Source organism: Camelus ferus, chromosome X, assembly GCF_009834535.1.
Source record: "Camelus ferus isolate YT-003-E chromosome X, BCGSAC_Cfer_1.0, whole genome shotgun sequence".
NCBI classification, from domain to species: Eukaryota; Metazoa; Chordata; class Mammalia; order Artiodactyla; family Camelidae; genus Camelus; species Camelus ferus.
In genome coordinates this window covers 89,841,962-89,865,072 of record NC_045732.1, presented here as the reverse complement: position 1 = coordinate 89,865,072, position 23,111 = coordinate 89,841,962, and the positions used below count along the sequence as shown (strand labels likewise).

At 38.8% G+C, this 23,111-nt stretch overlaps 1 protein-coding gene across 1 annotated transcript in view; it reads right to left on the bottom strand.

Moving 5' to 3' along the window:
* ADGRG4 (adhesion G protein-coupled receptor G4) overlaps nt 1–23,111 on the bottom strand; it is an 82,745-nt gene that overhangs the window by 48,961 nt on the left and 10,673 nt on the right. The window contains 3 exon segments of the mRNA XM_006195387.2: nt 1,537–1,631; nt 2,766–8,702; nt 22,422–23,036. Of these exon segments, the coding sequence (XP_006195449.2) occupies nt 1,537–1,631; nt 2,766–8,702; nt 22,422–23,036 (6,647 nt within the window).

The following is a 23,111-nucleotide window of genomic DNA, read 5'->3' as shown; positions in this document are numbered from 1 at the left end:
TCTAACCCCCTAATGTGACTGTATTTGAAAATAGGGCCTTTAAGGAAGTAATTAGGGTTAAATGAGGTCATAAGGGTGGAGCCCTAATCCAATAAGACTGATGTCCTCAAAAAAGAGGAAGAGACACCAGAGATTGCTCTCTTTGTGTGCACACACACAGAAAAGGCCATGTGTGAGGACACAAGAAGGTGGCCATCTGCAAGCCAAGGACAGAGGCCTCTCCAGAAACCAACCCTGCCAGCACCTTGATCTTGGACTTCCAACCTCCAGAATGGTAAGAGAATAAATGCCTGTTGTTTAAACCACCCAATGCATCCTATTTTATTATGGTAAGCCTAGTGGATGAATATACCCATCCATTTTCAAGCACTTATAATCATGCCGTATACACTTGAAAATAAATGCTGACGGGGAGGAGGGAAACAGACATCATTTACAGTTGGTGCGCATGCAAGCTGGTATCACCTATCTGGGAGGCTACTTAGTGATAGCTATTAAAATGTGAGATATTCATGTCCTTTGAGCCAGCAATTTCAGTTCTAGGATTTATCCTATAGAAATACTTAAGTGTCCCCCAAATTTATTGCAACGGCATTACTGTCAGCATTGTTTCCAAATAAAGAGAAAAATAGAAACAACCCAAATGTTCACCAAAGGATATTTGGATTAAAAGAAACACAGGCTGAAGAATCATGCTGACACCAAGGGTTGACAAAACATTGTAAACTGACCATAACTCAATAAAATTTTTAATAAAAAAAGAAATACTACATCACAACCATCTAGTGAACTCCTATGCATTTGTTAATGTATATGATGTAGATTTATATTTATCAGCATGAATACGCTTAAAGATACGTGGTTAAGTGAAAAGAAAGCAAGTTGAGGAATAGCACACTTAGTATGAGCTCAATTATTTTTGTAAAAAAAATACATGCATCAATGCTATTATATGTATAGAAAAAAATCGGAAAGAATATACTGCAGACTGTTAAGAGGAATTAATACAAGAAGGGATAACAGAGAGGACATTTACTTTCTGGGTTTCAGTTTTCAGTGTCTGAATTTTTTTACAGACAGTAGGTATTGCTCTTATTATTAGAAAAATGTAAAAATAAATAAAACATTTATTGCGTAGGACAGAAAAGAAATCAAAATGCAGAAAACAAAAATATTTAAGTACTATGGCGTAGACTATGTTATCACTGCTCTCCTACATCCCCCAAATAAGGGAAATTTGGCAAAGACCCAGAATTTGTGTTGGTGCAAGGAAATGTACAGTTTTAAACAAATTAAAATAATAACATCCCATAAAAGCTTTCAGCATTGACACTATGAAAGAGAGACTACATACATCCTTATGGTGTCGCTTACAGATTAGATAGATTTGCAGCAACAAAAAGAATCAGAACCAATTTTCTGTGAAATGTATTATGGGTAGAGAAAAGTGCAGCCTAGTTTTAATCTACTTGGTCTTTAATATATATTTTTTCACATATTTTATATGTACCATAAATATTCAAAAGATTATTTTACCCAATTTTCTGCAAATTCCTTTACAACATCAGTGATAAGGATCCTTGGCTTTTCATCAAAGACAGACAAGCTCATTTCAGTATTGTAGAAGGAAACTGCAATTAAAAATAAGGAGATTAATTTCATCGATTTAGTTCAAGAAATTTAATTTCTGTAAGTTTGGTTAAAATGCTCTTCAGTTTGAAGAAACCAAATAATGAAGTCTCATTCTTAAACTTTGTTTAATTTAGGTCCAAGGTCAAGAACCAGTACCTTCAGGTCCATATACAAAAAGCAAACCAGGATGTACCATCGGATTTTTGCTTTAATTATTTGGGCTGTTCCCTGACTTCTACACAATTGATAGACATTCTACAAATCCCCCAAATGTTAGTTTTCATTGGCCAACAGACTTCCAGTCCATTTAATGGCCAAGCTGAACATTATCTCACAAGTTCATTTGTACTGAGAAAATATTCATTTCTTCCTGTGTCCTTCTTTATTATTTTGGGGTTTTCTTTATTTCCTTCTTTCTCTTATCTGTACTATCAAATTTCAACTTTGGAATATTAAAAGTTGAATGAGTATCTATCCCATATTTGAATAATTTGGAAGCCAAATACTCATTGGCCACAGATGAGCATTTGAAGCCAGCTGGAGGTAGAGACTGGACCTACATGAAAAGAATTCAAAAATAGCAAACTAGAATACTTTCTGGTGTATTCTGGTATGTGGTCAACACGTCAGATGTAAGGGCATATAATCCTTTTATAGGGAAGGGGATGAGGGTCCTGATCCATGTTCACATTGACAGAGTCAGAGTGAGAGCATCAGGAAGAAAAGGATGGAAAGGAGGCTTGGGGAGGAGGGTATAGCTCAAGTGGTAGAGCGTATGCTTAGCATGCACAAGGTCCTGGGTTTAATCCCCAATACCTCCACTGAATAAACAAACAAACAAACAAACAAACAAACAAACCTAATTACCTCCCCACCTGCAAAAAAGAAAGAAAGAAAGAAGGCTTAGAAATGTCATACTGAGTGAAAAGGTACATTTGCATTACATTTCAATAAAGCAAAGGTAAGCAACACGGCTAGAGAATTCTATGTTTGGACAAGGTACCCACTGTCTGAAGATTAGAAACACCTGTACCTTCTTTTTCCCTTTCTGCCGTCAGAGAACTGGCTATCTTGGAGAACACATGTCCCATTATGCACACATTCTGTTATGCCACACACATCGTGGAACATACCTTTGGCCATAGCGGCAATAGGTGAAGTCAAAGTTTCTGTAGACAAAAAGGAAGGTGTGGAGTCCAGCCAGGTTGTCTCAAAAGAGGAAAAGGGTAGTGAAGACACAGTTGCTGTAGAAGGATGTGTTACTCCAGTGAGTATAAGTGGAAATGAGGCTCCAGTAGCAGTGGATGTCATGGCGGCTGTGTTTAGAAGGGAGTCCTGTGTGGGCTTAGGAAGAACTAAAGTAGGGGATGCTGATGCAGCTGGGATTCTGCTCCATGCAGATGTTGCTGTAGAGCTAGGGAGAAGCATGGAACCAACAGATAGGGTGTAGTCAATTGTAGGAGGTGATTTACTCATTCTGCTAAAGAATAGAGGTTGAGACACGGTCCTGGAGTCAGCAGTCACAGTGATTCTGGCAAATTCTTCAGGGGACTTGGAAATGTTTGCACTGTCATCTGTGATTTTTATAGACATAGGGAAAGAAGTTGGGAAGCCAGTAGTGAGACTGCCCACTACAGGTGTAGGGATAGTTCTGGTGGGTATGGCACTTAAACCAGCAAAGGGTAGTATTGTAATGTTAGTGAACGGGTGTGTTGGTGTTATGTCAGAAGTCAGAACTGTGGATTTTGGCACCTCTTCAGTAGAGGAAGTTATCAAGTGAGGAGCATTTGACATAGTTGCCAGAGGGGAACCTGAAGGGAGACTAGATAAGATCCAAGTCAGCATAGGTGAAGTAGTAACCTTTGAAATTATAGATCCTGAAGGAGCACCAGAAGGATGTGATGGGAGCGTTGTCCCAGGAGTTACAGATGTGGTTGTCTTCTCAAACGTGTGCTTAATGTCAGCCAAAGTAGTAAGGATAGATCTTGAAGATATTGACAATGAAGGGCTCTCAGACAACCCCAAGGTGGGAAGAATTCCTCTTGTGGAAACTGCTGACATTGCCATAACATCTCCAGACACAAGACCAGTCTGAGAGGCTGTGAGAGTTGACAAAGTCTCTGGAACAGGGTAAGAACTTTCTGTTTCCATCTTGCTAGGTGTTGGGACATGAGTAGCGCTGGAAATTGAAAACTGAGCTGTAGGTGTATTCCAGGAAGTCGTAAGCAGAAGTTGGGTGTTACTAGATGAGGTTCTTGTTCCCAGAACTGGAAATTCAACCATTTGAGACGTAGGAGGAAGGGAAGTCTTTGGAGAGGAGAACTCGGCTTCAGGACTATGAGGTGAAAAAAGAAGCGACGTCAAAGAGGGTGGAGTTGTACTGGATGGAATCCATGGAGGATATGAAACAGGTGTGTTCACAGACATGGCATCTTTTGTTAGTTCAGCCGTTGAAGTATTTTCTGACAAAGAAGTCGTCTTTTCTGTATTCGAAGAAAGGTAAATGGTGGCTTTTACACTTTTTGTGGGTCCAGGAGTGCTCTTAAAGCTAGTCAAAGATGGAGAAACCTGAATATTTAAGGAAGTATGGAGATTTTCTGAAGGAGTAGATGAAAGCACACTTTCAGAGTCAACAGGCCTGGAATAAGTATTTGTAAGAGCTGTCACTTTACCATTGTTTACAGTAGCTAGAGAGCTGTTAGAAATCCCAGATAATATGCCCAGAGTGGTGGCCTCATCTCCTTGGGGTAATTGTTGGGTTGTTGATAGAAATGGTGAAAATGTGGTCTTTGGAATGGAAGAAATAGCTTCAATGTTCTTAGAACTGAGTAGAGAGGAGGCAGTGGTGCCTATGAATGGAGTCACTATCTCAGCCATAATAGTGGTTGGAATGGTTTTCACAGAGGGAAAAGCTGGGTCTGTTGAGGAGGAAAAGGATGTAGGTGTGATCCTGGAGGACACGTCTGTTATTTCTGAAGAAGTGAAAGCAGAGGAAACCACTGTGGTTTTTAAAGTAGGTCCAGCATATGTCCCAGGTGTGACATCCAATGTTGATGTTTGTGTGGTCCTAGAAGTCCTAGGGATAATTGCAGACAATAAAGTATAAAATGATCCAACCATTGTGGAAGCATCAGAAGAAACAGCTGGAGGTGAGAGAGAAGAGTCATGAACTGACATTGAGGACATCTCAGACATAGGCCCAGAAGTGACTACAGAGGAACTTTTCCAACAATCCGGGTGTGCTGTTTCACAAGATTTAGTTGTTAGTGCTGTGGGAGTGTCCGAAACTCTTTTAGAGGTGAAGGCAGTGACACGAACTGGCAGTGGGGACATCTGGTAGATAGGAATGGACGTTGCCATAGAGGTTTCCCCACGAAGTGCTGTGGGTACATTTGGAGTGGAAAGGGCTGTAGCAACCCTGTCAGGGGAGCTAGCTGTAAAACTGGCACTAGAGAGCCGAGCTGTGGAAAGAGACAGGGACTCGGGGGAGGTCTGTGTGCTTTCAGAAATGAGAGAGGCAACTGAAGACACATCAGCTTGCGTCCTAGGTAAAAGCAAGTGTGAAAGAGTTGTGTTGACATTTACAGAATTTGATATTCTGGTGGTCCCGGAAGTTATGGGCTCTACAAATGAAGTATCCTGGCGGTGTGAGAAAGGGTGAGTCACAGGGGTGGGGCTTACTATCGTTTCTTCAGTCCTGGGGATATATACTGAGGGGACACTCAGGCTTTCTTTTTCAGGAGACAAAAGTGAGGTGATTGTCAGAGATTGTGTAGGGAGAGCTGTTTTCCCAAGACTAGTAGACATTTCTGAAACGTGGACATCTACTGTGTTCCTTGAGGTCGAGGTAGGTATAGTCTGTGTACTCCCAGAAGTGGGAGATGAAGCCGAACTCCTGTTAGGTGGAGTCACAAATGGAATCTCTGAATGTGAATGTGTTTGATGACTGGAAACTTCTGTGGTCTCAGAAAATCCTGTATCTGTCATTTCTAAGGATGATGTACTGTGGAAGACTGAAATAAAAAGATTATTTGGTGGGGGCATTTCTGTCATCTTTGGAGTTCTAGGGGTCTTTCCCAGGAAGGTGGTCATCTGCTCTTTGCTAGAGGATAAGGTAGAATCGTCAGTCACTAATAGGGTGGGGACCCGTGTGTTTACAAGACGTGTGGAAGGTTGAGAGATGTACCCATCTCCTGAAGTAATAAGCTTGTTGGCAGAGATGTGTGAGGGCACGGTCTCATCAACAGCAGAAGTTTCTGTGGTGCCAGTAGCCAAGCCAGCATCTCCACTACCACTGAAAGTATATGGAAAGCTCAGAGCATGGGTAGAAGTCTCCTCTGCTTGAGATATGGGTTGGGTTGCTAATGGTGTAGACAGACTTGAGGTCACATGAGTGGAGGACACCACAGGAGTGTTGTCAGGAGGAGATTTAGAGCAGGCAAGTATTGGTCTGGAAGGGGTTACTGCATCAGCTGAGGTGGAGAGAAGGGTGGTCTCAGCCTTAGTCGCCACAGGAGTGGGAGGTCTCAGCGAGGGGATGAGAGTCTCTGTCAGAGAGGGAACTGGTGTGGGTGTCATCCTGACAGAGATCACTGTGGCCTCTGAAGCCGTGTGAAGAGAGTCTCTGTGGGTAGGTACGGTGTCGCTGGTGGTGGAAGCAGTCTGATCCAATGGTGGCACTGATGCTGTGGTCACCATAGCTGATGACAGAGTTGAGACATCTGAGGGCATAGATGTGGAGGAAGCCCTGGCCAGTGTAGAAGGCTCAGGCGTGATAGCCTTAGTCTCCTCAGACACCACCATAGAGGCAACAGCAGAGACATGAACTGGCAGGGAGAACATATGGGTACTAGGCACAAGGGGTGCTGAGGAATGGCTAGCTGCAGGCTGTGGAGGGAAGGTTCCAGCAGACAAGGACACAGCTGTCCTGTCTTTAGGGATAGTGACATAACTCGTCCCCAGTGTGGTGGAAGCATCCAGGGATTTGGGAAGTGACTGTGTGTTCCCAGAAGTGGGAGATGGAGTTGGATTCCCCTCGGGTAGAGTCTCTGAAGTCCAGTTTGCTGTGTAGATGTGGGTGGAATTAAAGATTTCTGTAGTTCCATTGTATGAACTCTTAGGTGTGGTTTTTACCAATTTTGTAGAAAACCAACTTCCTCTCACCTCAGTAGTTGCAGTTTTGTTATCCAACCGGGCAGTCAGCTTTTCTAAATCAAGAAAAGGGGAAACAGATTCATCTGTTGCTTCCAGCATTGTTGCAAATGGAGAAACCTCGGTTGTGGCTGCTAGAGTCAATTTTCCCTTAAGATAATGGGAAGTTGTTTCTTCCCTTGTCACAGGAGTCTTGAATCTTTCTGTTGTTGCAGACTCTGGTACAGGGTCTGTTGTCTCTCCAAATGCAATTATACCATTTGTCTCTGTTTGTGTGTTCTCAGAAGCACTCTCCTCAGTAGAAAAATTCGGTTCAACGTCAGCAAGGGTAGATACTATATCTACTGGCAGAACAACTGTCTCCCTTGGTGTTGAAAGAAGTTCATTTTCAGCTACTGTGGACGTAGGAGTGGTTTTTAGTAGTAAAGTGGTAAGTTTACACTCAGGCAGTTTGGTTACACTTGTGGTTCCAGTAACTGTGGAGAAGTTAGCAAACCTTGGAGATGTCAAATTGGATAGAACTGTTGTGTATCTGTCTGTGGTAGCATCAGCGGTAGTGGTAGCCTCATTCTCTGTGGATGTTTCTGGTGGGATGATAGTATTAGTATTTGTGGATGCATGTTCTGTATTAGAAGTACTCCCATGGAATGCTGATGTCAACAGGGTCTGGTCTGGCCTGGAAGTCCAAGTGATCTCATTGGTAGAAGGTAGATGGTCATCTTCATCAGTTATTGATGTGGGACCAGACTGAAATGCCTTGGATGTGGAAGCTGATTCAGTGGAAATCAAAGGAAGCATGTTCTCACCACCTGTGGGTGTATTCTGGGTGTACTCTGGCCCAGTGATTGTGGGGGAAAGCATAGTTTGGGCCACCGTAGGTGCAAGTGTGACTCCGGGAGTCCCGGCTGTGTGTGTAGTCTCAGCATCAATAACTGTCTGTACACTCTGAGCTCCGGTGAATGGAGACGATGTCCTGAAAGAAAGGGCCATAGAAGAGGCCTCTTTTGGCGCGGAGGTAGATACTGTATCTTCCATTCTGGGTGAAGAGACATCCCGGAAATTTATAGATGTCGATTCTATTTCAGCTGTTCTTAACGCAGGTGTCATCTCAATAGACTCAGTAGGAAAAACTGTAAAGGGTATTTCCATATCAGTTGTTGCCAACATAGATGCTGTCTGATTTCCAGGAAATACAGAATCCACTGGAGTGGCTGTAGAGATGAGCACAGACTCAGGTGGCAGTGTTGATGCAGTCCCAATGTGAGTAGTTGTAGCTGAGGTCTGTTCCACAGTGGACCAAGGTACACTTCCAGAAGCTGTAGATGCCCCAATACCTGTGGATTTGTGTTTGGGCCGAGATGTTGTAGGCATGGATGTGGACTCAATAGATGAGAATAAAGATGTTGTCCTCATAACAGCCGACTGAGATCCAGTTACTGAAGTTTTGGATACAGTTGAATTCTTGGTAAATTCAGATGTGTACAGGAAATTAGTAGCTACAGTTGGATGAAAGGTCTCAGTAGCAACTGATTCAGCCATTCTTGCTGTCCTTGTGCTCTCTGAAGATGTGGATTTAGTTATTTTCGCAGAATTGGTAGTAGGGCCAATGGAAGTACTCTTGGTAGACAAAGCAATGGCTGCTGAAGTAGGCAAAATGTCTGCTGCAAATGTAGCTGTCTCAGCTATGGGTGTCTTTAAAGAATTTGGTGTAGTCATTGTTTCCAGAGGTGGAGATATTGTATTGGAATACGATCTAGTTGTATAATCAGTTGCAAATACAGGCATGCTTTTAGACGTCATTGTGGAAAAATAGACAGTCTTTTGCGGTTTTAGTTCAGTAACTTGGGATGGAGTTGTCAAATCTATTTGTTGTGAAAGAGTTGTACTTGTTTCTTGAATTGTTATATTTTCATAAACAACTGAAAAATTACCAAGCATGTGTTATTTTGGATTCAACTTTAGAGGTCGGAGACAATTCTTTAAGAAAGAGCTCTATAATTTTTTTTTCATATTTTTAAAAGGAAAGAAGTATCAGATATAAATCAAATCATGTGATTACAGTTGACCCTTGAATAACAGGGTTTGAATCATGTGGCTCCAGTTATACACGGATTTTTTTTTAAATAGTAAGTACTACAGTGCTAAATCCACTGTTGGTTGAATCCTTGGATGTAGAAGAGTAAATATGGAGAAACCACAGATATAAATTGTGCTGGGATTTTCACTGGTCAAGAGGGTTGACTTTCCTTACCCTCGCTTTGTTCAAGGGTCAACTGTACTTAGCTTTTCTTAAGATGATTTTCTACTTTCCAAAATCTATATATGGTTCTCATAATGTCCTGGTTAAGTAACAAGTAGGACATCCATTCCATAATGTCTCCACTAAAAAATATGGGCACTCCTAAAAGAGGGGTGCATGCTAGAGTAGTACACTGATTAGGACTAACTTTGGAAAATGAACTGATTTCTTGAAAGCCACAAGTAATCAAAACTAACTTAAGAAGAACTAGGTAACTTGAAGAGTTCTATATCTATTCCAGAAATTGGATTGTGTAGTTAAAATCTTCCAAAAAAGAGGACAAGCTTTGGATTCAAATAGATGTATTTTTAAATCCTGGCTCCCTCACTTATTCATTATGTAATCTGGGACTAGTTACTTAACCTCACTGTGCGGCAATTTCCTCCTCTGTAATATGAGATAATAACACAGACCTTAGAAAATTGTTTGGAGCATTGACTTAATGCATGTAAAACACTTAGCATAGCATCTGGCACACAGTAAGTGCTCAAAAATGATTACCTGTTGTCAAATCTCTATCACTCATCTCAATACTATCGATTGAAAATGTTTTGATCTGGAACCTCAAGATTAAAATTTCTTAAACATATGCCATTAATGTATATACATTTATCAATAATGTATATAAATATATATAATAAATTTATGTTATGTACATTATAAATATACACAAAATATAAATGGCAAAATAACACGATAAAAATAAATATAAATAGAAGTTTCACAATATTTTTTTCCTTGCACTCTAATGTATTGTCTGAGTACCCCTAGAATTGTGCACCCCACTTTGAAGACTACTGGAGCCTAGCTTATGTCTCAATTCAAGTCCAATTAAATGTAACAAATATTGTGACTACTATTCTAGGTCCTGTGAGAACTGCATAGTTTATGGCATGATTTCTTCCTTTAAAGAGCTCACACGCTTACTGGAAAAGTCTTACATTATTGAAATATTTTTAGACAAAATATAACATAATATTTTTTAAACAATAAAAACACAATAAAATAATATAGTTTATAATAAAGTGAATAATGGAATATACTCAGGTTTCACACGTCTCTAAAGTATCATCGGAGATCAGTGCACTGGCTTCAAGCTAATGAGGAAGCTTTCTCTTAGAAGACTTAGGCTTTTTGAGAAATGATGGAGTTTGGGTACAGAAGGCAAGCACATGTAGCAATGAATAATGGAGGTTGTGAAACAGTCTAGTTGGGAGGGATTCTGTTGGATAAGGGTGAGAAAGAACGTCCAACTAGGATGAGACCTGAAGGGAAGGGTGGAGAGACAGCTAAGAGAAGACAAGACAGCAGCTTTCCTGTACTTACTACAAGCCAAGCACTGTGCAATTTGCTATCTCACTTAATGCACCTAACAACTTTATAAGGTAAATATTACAATTACCTACATTTTAGAGTTGAAGAAACTGTCAAAAACTTTACATGAATTGCTCAAATTCACATTCGAATTTCAGACCAAGATCTATCATCTATGCTCTTAACGACTACACCATTTGGAAAGATGTAAATTCTTGAGCTAGGAGAATGAGTTGATAAAAAGTAGTCCTTAAAGGAAATGAATTTTGTGGCAGTGTACATGATGGGTAGGGATGGGAAGAAACTGAAGGCAAGGAGACTCATTAAGGCACTGATAAAGTCCTCTCCCCAACCGCACTCCCGCCAACTGTAGGCTAATCCAACTATCCATCGCCTCCATATCTACATTAGAGCAGCCACGGTCACACAAGAGGATGAATTAGTGTTTCTATAAATTCATGATCACCAAACTTCAGAGAAGCTTTTCACACTCCTGATCCAGCCTACTACTTTTACCTGGTCAATGTATGCCTCTAATCTCTGCAATAAGTATTGAAAATCTTCCCCACTCTCAAACTTTACCCTCCCATCTTTGTCAAGTAGCCATACCTCTGACTTCATAGGAAAAAACAATGGAAGTCATCAGATAGAAACTTAGCTGTGCTACCGTCTCAGAAAGCTCACACCAGCCGTCATCCCTCCTTTCCCTAAGGAGCTTTTCCCTCCTGATTTAAAACATATTCCAGTCTCTTGAAATAAAAAATTAAAACCTTACATCCCTCTGCGGTACTGCCCTATGACTCTCCCTCCTATCACACCCAAACTTCTTTAAAGAAAGTTTATCTATATTGGCTGTCTCCATGCTCCTCTAACCCATTCTTTAGCTCACAGGAATCAGGCTTCTGCCATCATCATTCAACTGAACAGCATTCACTAAGGCCACCAATAGCCTCCATGTAGATAAATACTATGCGTACTTTTTCAGTCCTCCGCTTACTTGACCTTTCACCAGCCTTTGTTAATGTTGATCACTCCCTCCTTCTTAAAATGCTCTTTTAGTTGACTTCCATGATGTAATGCACTCTTGGTTTTTCTCCTACTTTTCTGGCCACTCTTTCTGGTTATTGCCTTTGCAGACACATCCTGTTTCAACTGGTCATTAAATATTAGGGATCCCCAAAGCTTGGTCCTAGCACCTTTTTTTTTTCTCACTCTATAGTTTTTCCATGCCTTGGATTCCAGTTAACACCTATACAGAGATGAATCTCTAAGTTCTATCTCTAGACAAGATCTCTATTCTGAGCTCCACATTTATATAACCAATTGCTCACTTGACACTATCTCTTGGATATCTCATTAACTCAGTATGCCTCAACTTGAACTTTCTCTAAACTGGGTCCTCTTTCAGTATTCCCTCTGTGAATGGTTCCATCATACATTCTATTGTGCAAGCCAAAACCCTCTCCCTCTGTCTCCTTCATGTTATTTCACCTGCTATAGCCAACCCATAATCTTGTCCTATGTATCTTATCTCCTAAATATCTCTTGACTCCATTTGTTTCTCTTCATCTTTTTGAAAATTTTATTTATTTATTTTTAATTGAAATATAGTTGATTTACAATTTTGTGTTAGTTTCTGGTGTATGGCATAGTGATTCAGCTATACATTTTTATATATAATCTTTTTCATATTCTTTTTCATTGAATATAGTTCCCTGTACTATACAGTAGGACCTTGTTTGTCTCTTTTATATATAGCAGCATGTATCTGCAAATCTCAAACTCCTTATTTATCCCTCCCTCCTTCCCTCTTTGGTAACCATAATTTCATTTTCTATGTCTATGAGTCTGTTTCTGTTTTGTAAATAAGTTCATTTGTGTCATTTTTTAAAGATTCCACATATAAGTGATATCATATGATATTTTTCTTTCTCTGTCTAACTTACTTCACTTAGCATGATAATCTCTAGGTCCATCCATGATGCTGCAAATTCATCTTTATCACTTACCGCTCTGACCAAACCATCATCAGTCTCTCACCTGGACTACTACAGTAGCTTCCCAACTAGATTCTGCCTCTGCTCTTGGGCCCCTCCAATCTGTTCCATAATGCAATCAGAATGATCTTTTTTTGACATGTAAATTCAATCTTATCACACACACCACCTTCACAAACTCAGCTCCCTTTAGTGGCTTTGTATTACTCATAGGATTAAAAAAAAAAAACTTTCTTAACAGAGTAACAGAGCCTATAAAGCTATGCATGGTTTGGTCCCTATCTACCTCTCCAGGCTCAGTTTGTACTAAGTTTCTCCCTTGTTTTCTGGCCTTCAGCCCATCAGCCCTGTTTTACTCCCCCAATACTTGGCATTCTTTTTCTTACTACAACACCACTGTGTGTGTTGTCACCTCTCATAGAATGATCTTCCCACCCTTCTTCAGCTGATTAACTTCTATTTATCCTTCAGATCTCAGCTCATGCATCACTTCTTCAGGGAAGACTGTCTTCCTTTGCCTCCATAACTAGGTCAAACCAATCTATTCTAGGCTCTTCTGACATCACATACCCCTTCTTCATAGTACTTGTCACAGCTGCAGTGTTACATTTGTGTGTGCTTATTAATGTCTGTCTTCCTCACTACACTGTATGGACAAGGACCTCATCTTTCTTTGCTCATTCACCATTGTATCCCTAGTGCCTAGCACAGAGCCTGGCACGTGGTAGATGTCCAATAAATATTTACAAGCTTACTGAACAAGTGGAAATGATGATGGCTTGGAATGAGATGAGAATAGCATGGGGACAGGTTCTGTTACAAAGATGTATAAGAGATGAAGAAGACAGAGAAATCTCAGAGAACTCAACTTTTGCTTTTGGGCTACCTGGAGAAAAGTGCTGATATTCATAGATATAGGAAAATTGGAAAGGCAGCCTCACTTGGAAGAAAAACATCCAGTTCAGGCTTAGGAAAGTGGAATTTGAAATGATGGGTGGAACATCCAAGTGAAAATGGTGCATAGTAAAATTCAAGACTGAGTCATAATTTTTCTCCAGTTCAAATCGCCCAAAATGAAATCATGCATATTTACAATTGGGAAATTAGCATTTTGAATTTATCTACCTGGGAAGCATAATATCTCTGGTGCAGGAATAATTATGGTGTAGACAATCTACGAGCTTGTTTCACTGTCTTGAGCATTAAAATTACTTTTAATTTGCATATGTAGGAATTCTGAGATGTCTGTGGGATATTCTTTGGGATTTTGTGACCATTAGCAAGTAGAATGAGTGACAGTCAGAAACCTGCAACTGAGATGACAAAAGTACACACATTTATAAAGAGAAAACTCAAAGTTATATAAAAAGTACTTTTTTCAATGACCAGAGATTCACATTCTGTTAGGCTGTATCAAGAAACCAGTATATTTCAGCAGCACAAGATTTATTTTTCAAGCTTTCTGTCTTCAAATTTGTCCATAACTACAAGTAAAAGGAGAATTTCAGCTATAGCTATAGCTGTTAATTGTTATTAACACTTTCAGTAAGCATCTCAAAAAGAAGCCCAAGACTTAGAAAAAGAGAAAAAAATGACTTGAACAAAATTGCCAAGCAGCTGACATTTCTCAGTACCAGATACCTCTTAGGAAATAATGCAACTTTCATTTTAACCTAAAGCCTGGACTTGTATATTTCAGCCAACCTCCCATTGAATCTTTCAGATGAAAGGTTTTTTCCCAGAGGGATTACTGTCTCAAGTTTTCCCTCTAAACTCGTATTGATAAAGACTCAAGTCTTCCTTAATGAAATCACAGAATTTTAGAAATAAAGACTGTATTTCCTCCCCTTATTTAGAGATTAGGCCCAGAGAGGTGCAGGGTTGAGAAGATGAGATTTCCACCGGTGAACGATGTAGAGAAGAAATAAGACAGTGGGTGCTCGTGTTTCAATTATCTAGTACCCATCTAGTAGCCATAAGTGCATGCCCTCAATTTACACTATGCCACCGCAAACCCTGAAGAAATAAGAGACTCTACCTAAAAGAACCAAAGATTGACAAACTCAGATAATAAAAGTCAAGTTCTGCAAATACTGAACAGCTCAAGAGAAAGCAATCACTCAAAATAGTAAGACATAGGGGGAGGGTATAGCTCAATGGTAGAGTGCGTGCTTAGCATGCATGAGGTCCTGGGTTCAATTCCCAGCACATCTATTAAAATAAATAAGTACATAAACAAACCTAATTACCTCCACACAAGACAAAAATAAATAAAGAAATAAACAGTGAGACATAAAATTTAGAAGAGAGCATTACGGTGCTAAACCAAAACACGAAGGCGCCCTTGCAAGCTGAGGGAGGCACTGAAAGCCAGTGGGGATCCCAAATTACAGCCATGCCCTGAAACGATATTCCTTGATTAATCGCTCATATCCCAAGTAAAAGCAATCTGATCTTAAGTCAGTAGCTTTTTAACCAGGATCCATAGGAATCAAAGATTCTTCCAAACTCTAAATCTGGCAATTAATTACAGTTGCTAGCAAACGTGTTCAATTGATACAGAAAAATCATTTGTCAAAATCCCACATCCATTCATGAAAAAAATCTCTTGGCAAGTTACGAATGAAGGGTATTTGTATCAACTTGATAAAGAACATCACCCAGAAACCTACAGCTAACATCAACCATCATGGTGAAAGGCTGAATGTCTTCCCACTATGACTGGGAACTAGGCAAGGACGTCAGCTTATTCAACGTAGTCCTGAAAGTTGGAGGTATTCCAGTAAGAAAAGAAAAAGAAAGAAAAGGCATTGGAGATCATGTGATCGTCCATGTAGAAAATTCCTAGGAACCTAAAAATAAATACCTCCTGGAACTTAAAAGTGAGTTCAGTAAGGTTGGAGGATACAAAATTAACACTAAACAAAGAATTTTTAGACTTGATCCCAAAAGCTTGATCCACAAAAAGAAAAACTGACAAATTGAACTTCATAAAAACTAAAGGCTTTTGCTCTGTGAAAGCCCATATGAAAAGGATAAATGAGTAATCTACAGATTAGGAGAAAATAATTGCAGAACATGTGTCCAACAGAAGACTAGAATATATAAACAACTCTCAAGACTCCAGAGGGAAAAAAAATCCAATTTAAAAAAATAGGTAAAAGACATGACTAGACAGTTCACTGAAGAGGTTACATAGACGGCAAATAATCACAGGAAAAGATGTTCAACATTATTAGGCATCAGGGAAATGCAAATTAAAACCACAGTGAAACATCACTATACACTTACCAGAATGGCTGAAATTAAAAAATAGTGACAACACCCAATGCTGGTGAGGATGCAGAGAAACTGGATCACTTCTACATTGCTGGTGGGAATATAAGATGGTACAGCCACTTTGGAAAGTAGTCAGACAGTTTTATATAAAACTAAATGTGCAGCTACCATAAAGCCCAGCAATTGCACACCTGGGCATTTATCCCAGAGAAATGAAAACTTATACTCACACAGAGACTTGCACACAAATGTTCATAGCAGGGTTTTTTAGGTAGTAGCCAAAAATTAGAATCAGTCCAGATACCTTTTAACAGGTGAATGGCTAAACAAATTGATAAATCCACACCATGGAATCCCACTCACAATGGAAAGAAATGAACTATGGATACACACAGCGACCTGGATGACTCTCCAGAGAATGATGCTGAGTGGGAAAAAAAAAAGCCAATCCTAAAAGGTTACATAGTGTATGATTCCATTTATTAACATTTTTGAGATGACAACATTTTAGAAACAGAGGACAGACAGATTAGTTACAGTTGTCAAAGGTCAGAGATATGGGAAGCAGAGGTGGGGGGAAAGGGAGGGAGGGAAGTGGGTGTGTTTATTAAAGGGCAACCTGACGGATCCTTGCGGTGTTGAAACCATTCAGTATCTTGACTGTGTTGGTGGGCATGCAAACCTACACAGGTGATAAAACTGTATAGAACTTAACACACACAAATGAGTACAAGTAAAACTAGAGAAATCTGAATAAGAGAAATCTGTATCCATATCAATATTCTGATTGTTACACTATCGCTTTGCAAAATGTTACCATTGGGGGAAACTGGGCAAAGTATACAAGGGATCTCCAACTGCGTGTGAATCTACAATTATCTGGAGAAAAATTTCATTTAAAAAACGCAAATGCAAAAACCCCACACTGTGCAGGTAGTTGAACGATTACTAAATATCCATTTGTATTGGAGGGACCACAGAAGCCGTGGCATCTGGCCTTCATCTTTGAAGGGCTTGCAAACGTGTTTTGCCACATCGGTTCTGTTCCCATTTGTGAACAAGTGATCACTTGCACAAATAATTTGCATGAACGTTACTGTTTCTGTACGATAAAGTGGGGATAACCCATGCTAACCCACAGGGGCCTGTGGGCTTAATTGCCATTTGCTCCTTCACTTTAGACAAAATTGTATTATTGTAATTGTTGGGAGCTGGAGGACAGAGGTATAGAGTAGCTGAATATTTATGAGGCGTTTTGTTGCAGATGTACCTGCCAACAGAATATTAAGTGGAACATTTGCTAAGGTACCAAATTCTGCTTGTGATTTGGGTATATCACCTCATATTAAATCTCTGCGTTTTTCTAGCCACATTTTGCATCTGGTTTTTCTTTCAATCACGACCTCTGGAAGTATAATTCAGAGTGTGTTTATTAGATTTGTGAGAGATAATGGTGACCAGAAACTGCCAGAGACACATCTGCCTGTGGGGTAGAAAAAAATATGAAATGAACATCTTTAAGATGACGAGAAAAATTTTTTTTCTCAAATGGTGTCTGTATTCAGTTTCCAGGCAAGGACATGAAAAATGAACCCTGTGATTGGGAGAGAGACAGGCTAGCGCTTCCATCTCTGAATCTACAGGAGAGTGTCACCCTGTGCAGGAGAATACAAATAAGTGGGTTTGAAGGAACTACAAACAGCTCTTGCTTATCTTTCGTGATGAAAAATGAGGATAGCACAGAGAATTGATGTACAGGGGCAAAATCAGATTGCCTTTTACCTAGAAGAGCCCATCATGATGGAGCCTTTCTTATCAGAGCTGATAACTGAGTAGAGGGCTTAGTAGCGGGCCAGACAAAGGCTTTAGGAATTACATAAACTGTATAATCAATCTCTGCATATTTTTAAGAATGGTTCGTGTATAAAGTAATTCAAAGCAGCTGGAGCATTAGATCAATTAATAAATCTCAGCAAATCAATAGCTCCACACAAACAGGGACCCTATGTTTTGATTTTGCAGGATGGACTCAATTCATGTTACTTCATTCTTTTCCAAGAAGGAATTTCACAAATGCATAACCAAGAGTGATTTCATCTAATTTAATCTTTAGGAAGACTCGTCTTCATGCCTTCACAAGTCAGAATGAATTCTTTGTAGGATCATGCGTCTGAGCGGAGATTAGGAAATTATGTTCAACATACCTAGAGAGGAATTTTAGCTTGTGATCAGTCCCTAATGGTCACTTCAACAAATTCCTGTCACCATCCATTCCTTTTAAAAATACATTAGTCTTTTGTCACAGCTAAAACCTGGAAACACCTTCAAAGTCCACTGAAAATAATCAGATAGCTCTGTATTTCTGACATGGAAATATCTCCCAAATATACTATTAAATATTAAAAAAGAGACAGAGGACTATGCCTATAATGATGATCCCAACTTTGAAAAAGAAAAAGAATATTTACATGCAAACTCAAGTTTTAAATTGTTTCTGCAAGGATATATAAAAAATTGTTAACAATTATTGCTTTTAGGGAGAAGTACTTGGGATAAGGAATTGAAGAGAAAGGAAACATTTACTTTTCATGTATATCTTTATGCACTGTTTAAATTTTGACCGTGCATGTCTATTATTTTTACACTAAAAAATCCATTTTACTGAATAGTTAAATTAATAAAATCACTAGCAAAAATGGTAAATCAATTTAAATTATACTAGCTTATATCCTTTTCTCTTGAAATTGTACTTTTAATATGTTCTATGAAATTACAAGCTCACCCATACCAAGATGTGAGTACAAGAAAATTATTTGCAACTGCAAACATTTGGAAGCAACTTAAATGCCCGTTGATGGTAAGTTAGTTAAATAAATAATAGTACACCTATACAATGGATATATATATGAAGCCCTCAAAACCAATGAGGTGGATATAAATGTACTAATATGTCCATCATAATATTAAGTTAAAATAAATCAAATTGTAGAACCATATGTACATATGCATATATTATTTTTGGTTTTTAACTATATACACCCATACATACCCATGCATACATAAACACACTTATTATAAATCCACAAGAAAAAATTCTAAAAAAAAAAAAAAACACCTCTGTGGAGAGGATGCAGGGTATGTTTTACTTTATACGTCATGTACTTTCGTACTGTTTGAGTTTATTTTATTCACAACCATGTGTATTCCATTTGTAACCTTTTAAAATAAACAAAAGATGCTTGAAAACTACTCCAAAACTAAATGACTAATGACTAGCACCTTTGCTGTTATTATTATTTATCACTGGTCTGTTTAAATATGCCTGCGACATCTCCATCCATAGTGAATACTTGTTTATTAAACTCAGGTAGGGATCATGGTTTTCAGCAAATGTTCCCCAAAAACTTTGTTCTCATGAATATATAAATACATAATATATAATTTATGTGTAAATAGATTTATTGAGATTTGTAACCTAGCAATATGCTCATTAAAATTTATTTTTAAAGGTCATAATCCTTCTGTGGACCATAAATACCAATTTATTAGGCAAAGGCTGAAGCTAGACATGTTGAAAGCACTCCTATTTATTCATATAATTGCCTTCTTTTTCCCAGAGGTCATACAGCAAGATGGAGGCAGAGGAAATTCTGAGATGTGCAGTGGTGAGCAGGTAATGACTACAGCTGGTAGCCTAATTTCCCCAGGTGGGTTATCAGCAGCAGCAATTCCCTTCAAAGGAAGCTTCTAGAATAGTGGCTCCTAACCTTTTGGGGACTCCAGACTCCCTTGGGGTAATCCTGCAAGGTGTAAGTGAAAAGAATATGAGCTTTGCAACCGGACAAATTTTTCTTCAAATCCCAGCTCCACTACTTATTTGATGGTTGACCTTAAGCAATTTACTGAACCTATCAGAGCATCTCTTTCCTCATCTATAAAATGAGATAATGGCAAGAACTTAGTCAAAGGCAGCAATTATCATATTATTTTAGAATATGATGAAAACTATAGACTCTCTATAGGAAAAAAAAAATCCACCTTGCATTTTTAGAACGGTGCATACAATTTCAAGGGCTTTGCCCACCCGTCAAGGCCATTCTGGACCTCAGGTTAGAAACCCCTGGTCAAAGGTTTGGAAAGAACATTTGGAGAAACCCCGAATAGTAGAAATAACATTCTCTACTCCTTCTACTGACTGTAATTTTAGGTTGTGTTTTCTTTTACTTGTTTGGATTTTTTTTAATTGGAGTATAGTCAGTTTACAATGTTGTGTTCATTTCTGGTGTACAGCATAGTGATTTACATATATATATATATATATATATATATTCCTTTTCATATTCTTTTTCATTATAGGCTATTACAAGGTATCAATATAGCTCCCTGAGTTAGGCAGTACTTTTGCTTGTTTGTTGTATTGTATGTATTATTTGTATATTATGCCTACCAGGATTTAATCAGACCAAGAAGATAGAGTGTACATTAAAACGTGTACAAAAACAACATGGGTAATATAGCCAATATTTTATAATAATTATAAATGGAGTATAAACTCTAAAAGGTGTGAACCACTATATTGTATACCTGTAACTTATATGCTATTGTATAGCAACTATACTTCAATAGAAAAATTTAAACTAAAAAAAGTGTACAAAAGGGCAAAATAAATGAAGGTTGTCTAACACTTTAACACATCAGTTCAATTTAGCCATTTACCAGCAAAGCGGTAGGAAAGGCCGCAGCAATTCACTGGCCAGTTTAGGTTTTCAAAGACAACTGCTAAGCATATGGATTTAATGGAGCCATACTTCTGGTTCCTTAGATCAAAGATAAAGTTACTTTAAACTGCTTTGAGTGAGTGGTCCAGTCTTAACCTACTAGTCCCTAGTTCAGTGTTGTAATCAGAGCCAGCTGGGACTCTTCTCTTTTATTTTCAAGTCTTTAGAAAATAGAAAAACCAAATACCTTCAGGTAGTAGCTCAAAGGAGCAGCTTTCCTGTTCCTTTGCATTACTCTGGTCTCAAAGAAACACAGAAACCCCCAAACCCCCTGAATGTGCCTCTTCCATTAACTCAAACAGAATCCAGACTGTTGGTGAAAGCACATCTATTAGGCATGGATGCAGCCCCCATTCTCTTGGTACCCACTTCCCAAATCCATAAGAACAGTAAATAATATTCCTCCAAGAATAAGTGAATATTTCCAAAAGTGAGAAAAATAATCCTGTCTTGATGCTATTATCACTGACTTTACCCAGGCTTCAGGACTGCTGCTGATGGAGAAGATTGGATTTGAGGGGAGAGTGGGGTTGCAGAGAGAAAAACAATCTTGCATTTCCTCCTAAAAACTGTAAAGAAGGAGGAGATTACATGTGTAATTCCAAAACCCAGTTTTCTTACAAGAATTCCATTCCAAACAGTTCTTCAACATCATCATTGCTTTCAAAAAAAAAATGAATAGGTTTATAAATACCATTCCCCACTGAAAGGAGGAATGTGGCTCTTTGGTAAAATTCTTGGGCCGATTCTTGGGCTGAGTGAGAAAAGTACAAGATGAGCCCATAACATCTTGCTGTGCTAGAAAGTAAGGAAGGGCTTGAAAAATTCTTGGAAGGTGTCAAAAGGACACAAGAGCCAGATTGAAGACTCCCACTGGCCAAATCTGGGCCAGTTTGAGCATGAAAATAAATGATAGTAATAGATTGTAACCCATTGAATAAAATAAGAATCAATGAGTTCATGCTGATATAAACACATAAACAACTGAAGGAATAAATAAGCAAATGTGCAAGAAGAGAACACTCTTCCTTACAATAGAATACCAATTAATAAATGTAGAAAAAATGATGGAGTTTTAAAAATCATCATTTTGCAAGCTTCATAGTAATAAGTGATTGAGGCAAGAATCATCAATAGATGTAAAACTACTGGGTGAAAGTTTCATAAAAACAGGATATTGACACAGCCTCCAAATATCTCCCTGGAAATTACCTATTCCAAACTACAAAGGAAAAAATAGTAACTCTGCAGCAGAGAAATCTAGCAATCATTGAATCAAGTAATCAAAGTTATCATCACCGGTAATGGAACAAACTGGCATCATGAAAGACAAGGAAAGACTAAGGATTCCTTCCAGATTAGAATCTAAAGAGACAACTAAATGCAATGCATGATCCTGAATTGGCTCTTGGACCAAGTGAGAAAAAGGGAAATTATTAAGACAATTGCCTAATTTGAATATGGACTATGAATTAGATATTAATATTGTATCAATGTTAAATTTCCTGATTTTGACAACTGTACTGTGGTTATAGAAGAGAATGTCCTTCTTCTTAGGAAATTACACATAGGAGAAATGAGGCATTATGTCTGCAACTTAATCTCAAATTATTAAGAAACTGTGTGTGTGTGTGTGTGTGTGTGTGTCTGTGCAGAGGGAAAGAGAAAAAGACAGAGGGAGAATGATAAAACATGTGGGGAAAATGTAACAGTCAGTGAAGCTGGGCAAGACTATACAGAGCTTCTTTTTCCTGTTGCAATTTTTTGTATAAGTTTGAAATCATATCAAAATACAGGGCAGAAAGTACTATTTGCTCTATGTTAAAAAGTAGACAACAAAACTGTCGCAACCTTGAGCCCCTCCAAGGAAGACAGAGCCTGGGTCTAGGAGTGGGTTATTTGGAGTAGTGAGCAGAAGAGTACCAAGTCACTAGTACCCTTGCTAAGGAAGACAATTCTTAAGTTACTCACAGCAGCGCAGTCTCACGTCAAAAGTTGGAATGATCTTGTTGACGAGCCAAACATCTTCTTCCCAACTAACCACGTTTCCACTCAAACACTTCATAAACTCTTCATTTTCCAGGATGTGGTCCCAAAGTTGAAAGTAGTACAAACTGTTGGTGAACCTAGGAACCATGCTTTTAACCTGGTTGTCCCCTTTCTTGAGAAAATGTCCTAGAACCAGAGTCCCATTAGGCGTCAAGTGTTGTGGTTGATCCATCATTACCAGTATCCTTTCTTTATTCAGGAAGAGCTCTAATCTGCCCTTCACACCATCCCATATCAAGCATATTGTGTGCCATTGAAATGGAGTCAATTGGTAACGGATGTAAAAGGTCTTGCCCAAGTTGTACACTATTAGCTGCTGATGGTCTCCTGCAAGTCCAAGGTCTATGTCTTCTCTACCCAGGAAGGTGTTATTAGTAATATAGGAGAAGGCCATCCAACCACTTGATTTGCCACCCACAAATACCAGGTCAATGCACACGGTGAATCGACTGAGTTCAGGAATGGTGGTAGCCAGGCTTACATAGGTGTCAGCTCCTCTGTAAAAGTCCAGCCTTTTTCCTTTTAGTGAAAGTGCATCTGCCCATGTTTGGGGAAGGGAAGGGAAAAGAGAAAACAAATGAAATTTCAGTAACAAAAAAAAAATCAATTTTC